Here is a 3,747-nt window from a genome sequence, read left to right as displayed (position 1 = left end):
ATTCAAGGATTGCGAGAAGAAACTCATTTTTTCAGCAAGCCTCACATCTTATATTTACAACTTTGATCTTTTTTTAAAATCTTAAAAATAAAAAATTACCGCCCCCTCCCGAAAAAACAAAACAAACAATCCCCAAACAAACAACAACAAAATACCCCCCTCCTCGCATAAACAAAACATACAAAACAAACCCCAAACAAAACAAAAACAAAGCAGAACAACAACATAGAACAAACAAAAACAAAACGAGCTCCGAGTAAAACACGACAATGCAGTAGCAGACCATTGCGAGTGTCACAGACAATAATCTCTATCTATACATACATGTACGAGATTATATTTGTGAGAAAGTTCGTCACTTTGGCCGCCTAAAACTTCGGAATCACTAAACTTTCGAATTTGACATTTTTAAAGGTGGTTCAGAATCGTTAAAAGGGTGCACAGTTCTACATTGTATTGAGGAGCCTGAAGTAATTGTTATCAATGACATTTCTCTCCAGCACTGTTATTTCGCTGCTTCAGAAGTACAAACTTATTGCTATATATACGTCGTCCCAGAGAGTTGAAAGCTTGAACTTTAATGGCAATTTTTTGGCAACTTTTGCCACTTTTTGTGACAACTTTTGGACAAAAAAAAATTGGCAACGAACGTAGATGCTAGATTGTAGTTTGATTTTCAGATTTTCATCAAGAGGCCATTGTAAACAAGCGAGGTTTCCGTTTAATAGCCGTGTGCATTGTTTCCACACCTTTAAAATTCTGGAGTAATACAACCACGAAAGCGGAGAGAATCAATCTGTACATCACTAGATCTAAACCTTCTAAGTTTTTGCATCTCTCAGGATTTATTGCTCCATTCCAGTAGAGTGTAATAGTAGGCCAATGACTTTCAGTTGATGTTAATGCATCGACCATTCCTTTCAACGAAAGGGGCGCCACCCAGCTAGTATATTATATTTGTAAAAGTCCCCACTTTGGCCACCTAAAACTTCCGAACCACTCAACTTTCGATTTTGACAAAATTTATGGCGGTTCAGAATCATTTAAAGGGTGCACAGTTTTATTAAGGAGCCTGAAGTCACTGTAGTTTAATTTTCAGTTTCTCATTAGTTTCGTTTAGATCTGTTCTTGGGAAATTCCGTCTTCCAAATCGCCATTGTAAACAAGTGTGGTTTTCGTTCACTAGCCTTGCGCCTGATTCCATACCTTTGAAATTCTGGAGTGTACTATCGGCTGGTGGCAGAGAGACGTCTTTTTCTTCCCGCGACACCCAAAAGGGTATAAGCGGCGGATTCAAATAAAAGTAAAGCATTTTATTTTTGTTTTGAGAGTATCGATCTAAACCTGATTTTTTTAGATCTCTCTAGATTTATTTTATTGCTCCTTTCCAGTAGAGCGTAAAAATATAGTAGGCCAATGACGTTCAGTTGAAGTTAATGCACCGATCATTCTTTTCATCGAAAGGGGGCCCAGCTAGTAATATAAATATGTGTCGTCGTGTATTCACTTAAAGATAAAAAGAAAAATAATGATATGGGGACTTTATTCATATTCGCCCAACCTGCATCTTTGCTGCTATGTCCAGGTCATTGTGGACTCTGATACCTTTTGTTTGTTTTGTCTAGTATATATATATATATACATAAAGATAATTGCATACATAAACTATGCCCTTTCTCTTCTTTTATCAGCGCCATTTTCATTCTGTATTCGTGAGAACTATTCTGGCCTCGGTACCGAATGTGAGTCTTTTCTCTGTTGACTTCCAACATAAATAGGTGATATAAGTGCCCTCGATTAGAGGTGTTACCAGAGAGTAACATACAAAGAACCGAAGGAGAGATATGGCCAATGGGTAGGAAGGAAGGACTAAAGCATACCAGAGCAACTGCCAGCCACCCATCTGTTGGTTTTTAGAAGGTACAGTTTCTTTAGGAAGACAGAGAGAAGGAGAAGTGTGGTCTGGGGCTAAAGAAAAGTGTGGTCATAATATGTGTGTGTGTGGCTGTTTTGTTTTGTGGGGTTTTTATTTTTTGTTGAGTTTTTTGTTTGGTTGGTTTTTTTTGGGGGGTGGGGGGGGGAATTGCCCAATCAAATGCTGCTTATCACATCTTTCTGTAGACACCAACCCCTTAGCGCTCATACTCATATGGACTTGTGCAGTTGTAGTTGCGAGCGCCGTAAAAACCTTCTTTAAGTTAAACCTAAAAGTACAAAACCCTTGTACCTGCTGTAATCCGTCGTCCAACATTTTCTGGTCATGTCCAGATGGCGTCCTGCGTGATACGGCCCCACGTGAGAAGGATTCCTTTTCTCGGTCACCGATTCACAGTGGTCAGACCAGCCCGCGGCATGACCTCTGGCACCGGAACCAGGGAGAAGGACAGGAGGGAAGAGAACAACAACGACGACGACGGCCACCACTTGATGACCATCTTCGAGGTGCGCGAACACCTGATGAACATGGTGGGCTGGCGCAGAGAGTGGGCGTCGGGGGAGGAGGACAAGCCGTCTGTCAGAGACACGTCGTCTCTCCTACAGCACATAGCTCGGAGCCAGGACGAACTGCCCAAACGTAGACCCCGGGACAGCTTCTCTCGCGCCGTCATCCCGCTAGGCCGCGACCCTTCCAGTAGAGAGTTCTATCTCTTCTTCAACAGAGGTCTCCGCTTCGGAAGGCTGCTGGAGAACTTCGACACATTCGCCGGCCTCATCTGTTACAAACACAACATGAAACCGGAGCTGGGGCCCCACCAGAAGTCGCCGTTCGCCTTCGTGACGGCCATGGTGGACCGGATCGTGTTGTCCCCCGCCGGGCCCGCCCCGTCCCCCTACAAAGACATCCTGATGAGTGGCCAGGTCACGTGGGTGGGCCGCTCCTCCATGGAGTGCACGATGCACATGGACCAGGAGCACGGCGGGGAGCTCCAGCGGCTCATCACCGCCACCTACCTCTTCGTCGCCCGGACCCCCAAGACGGACGAGGCCGCGGTGGTCAATCCGCTCGACCCACAAACGCCGGAAGAACGCCAGATGTTTGAGAAAGGGGAGCTAAAAAAGAGGTCGAGACAACTGGCTTCCCAGACCTCCCTCCTGAAGAACCCGCCCACAGAGGACGAGCGGCTGATCCTACACGACATATTTCTCTCCACCATCGACCTCTCGTCTGGCAGCTTCAAAACGAGAATCCGGCCCGAGAATACGATATGGATGGACGAAACGAAACTCAAATCTCTCACCGTCTGCCATCCGGAGAAAAGAAATCTTTACAACAAAATCTTCGGGGGGTTCCTCATGCGCAAAGCGTACGAGCTGGCCTGGACCAACGTGTACTTCTTTGCCAAAACCTGCCCGCCTATGTGCACGCGGGTGGACGACATCGTGTTTCTAAAACCCGTGGAAATCGGGGACTTCCTCTTCCTCTCCTCCCAGGTGGTGTTCACGCGAGAGTCCAGCGTGCAGATGTACGTCCACGCCGAGGTGGTCAGGCCGGGGGATTCTGGAAGCAGGCACACCACCAACAACTTCCGGTTCACGTTCGACATGGGCTTCACAGACGTCCCCCGCGTGCTGCCCAAGACGTACGCTGAGTCTATGCTGTACTTGGACGGCAGGAGGCACCTCGACACTTGAGGGGGGAGTGGAGGGGAGTGGAGGGGAGTGGAGGGGAGTGGAGGGGAGAAGAGGGAGAGAGGGGAGGGGAGGCACCTCGACACTTGAGGGGGGAGTGGAGGGGAGAAGAGGGAG

General features: G+C 46.9%; 1 protein-coding gene across 1 annotated transcript in view; it reads left to right on the top strand.

The window, feature by feature from the left end:
* The window catches only part of LOC101857288 (acyl-coenzyme A thioesterase 9, mitochondrial), a 5,298-nt gene extending 1,623 nt beyond the window's left edge, over positions 1-3,675 (top strand). Inside the window, exon 2 of the mRNA XM_005110793.2 lies at positions 2,269-3,675. Within this exon, the coding sequence (XP_005110850.1) occupies positions 2,269-3,633 (1,365 nt within the window). The 3' untranslated portion in view covers positions 3,634-3,675. The remainder of the gene's footprint in view (positions 1-2,268) is intronic.
* Positions 3,676-3,747: the final 72 nt, after the last annotated feature.

This window comes from Aplysia californica, unplaced genomic scaffold, assembly GCF_000002075.1.
Source record: "Aplysia californica isolate F4 #8 unplaced genomic scaffold, AplCal3.0 scaffold00946, whole genome shotgun sequence".
Taxonomy (NCBI): Eukaryota; Metazoa; Mollusca; class Gastropoda; order Aplysiida; family Aplysiidae; genus Aplysia; species Aplysia californica.
The sequence above is the reverse complement of the archived record's forward strand: the minus strand, read 5'-3'. Positions and strand labels throughout refer to the sequence as shown.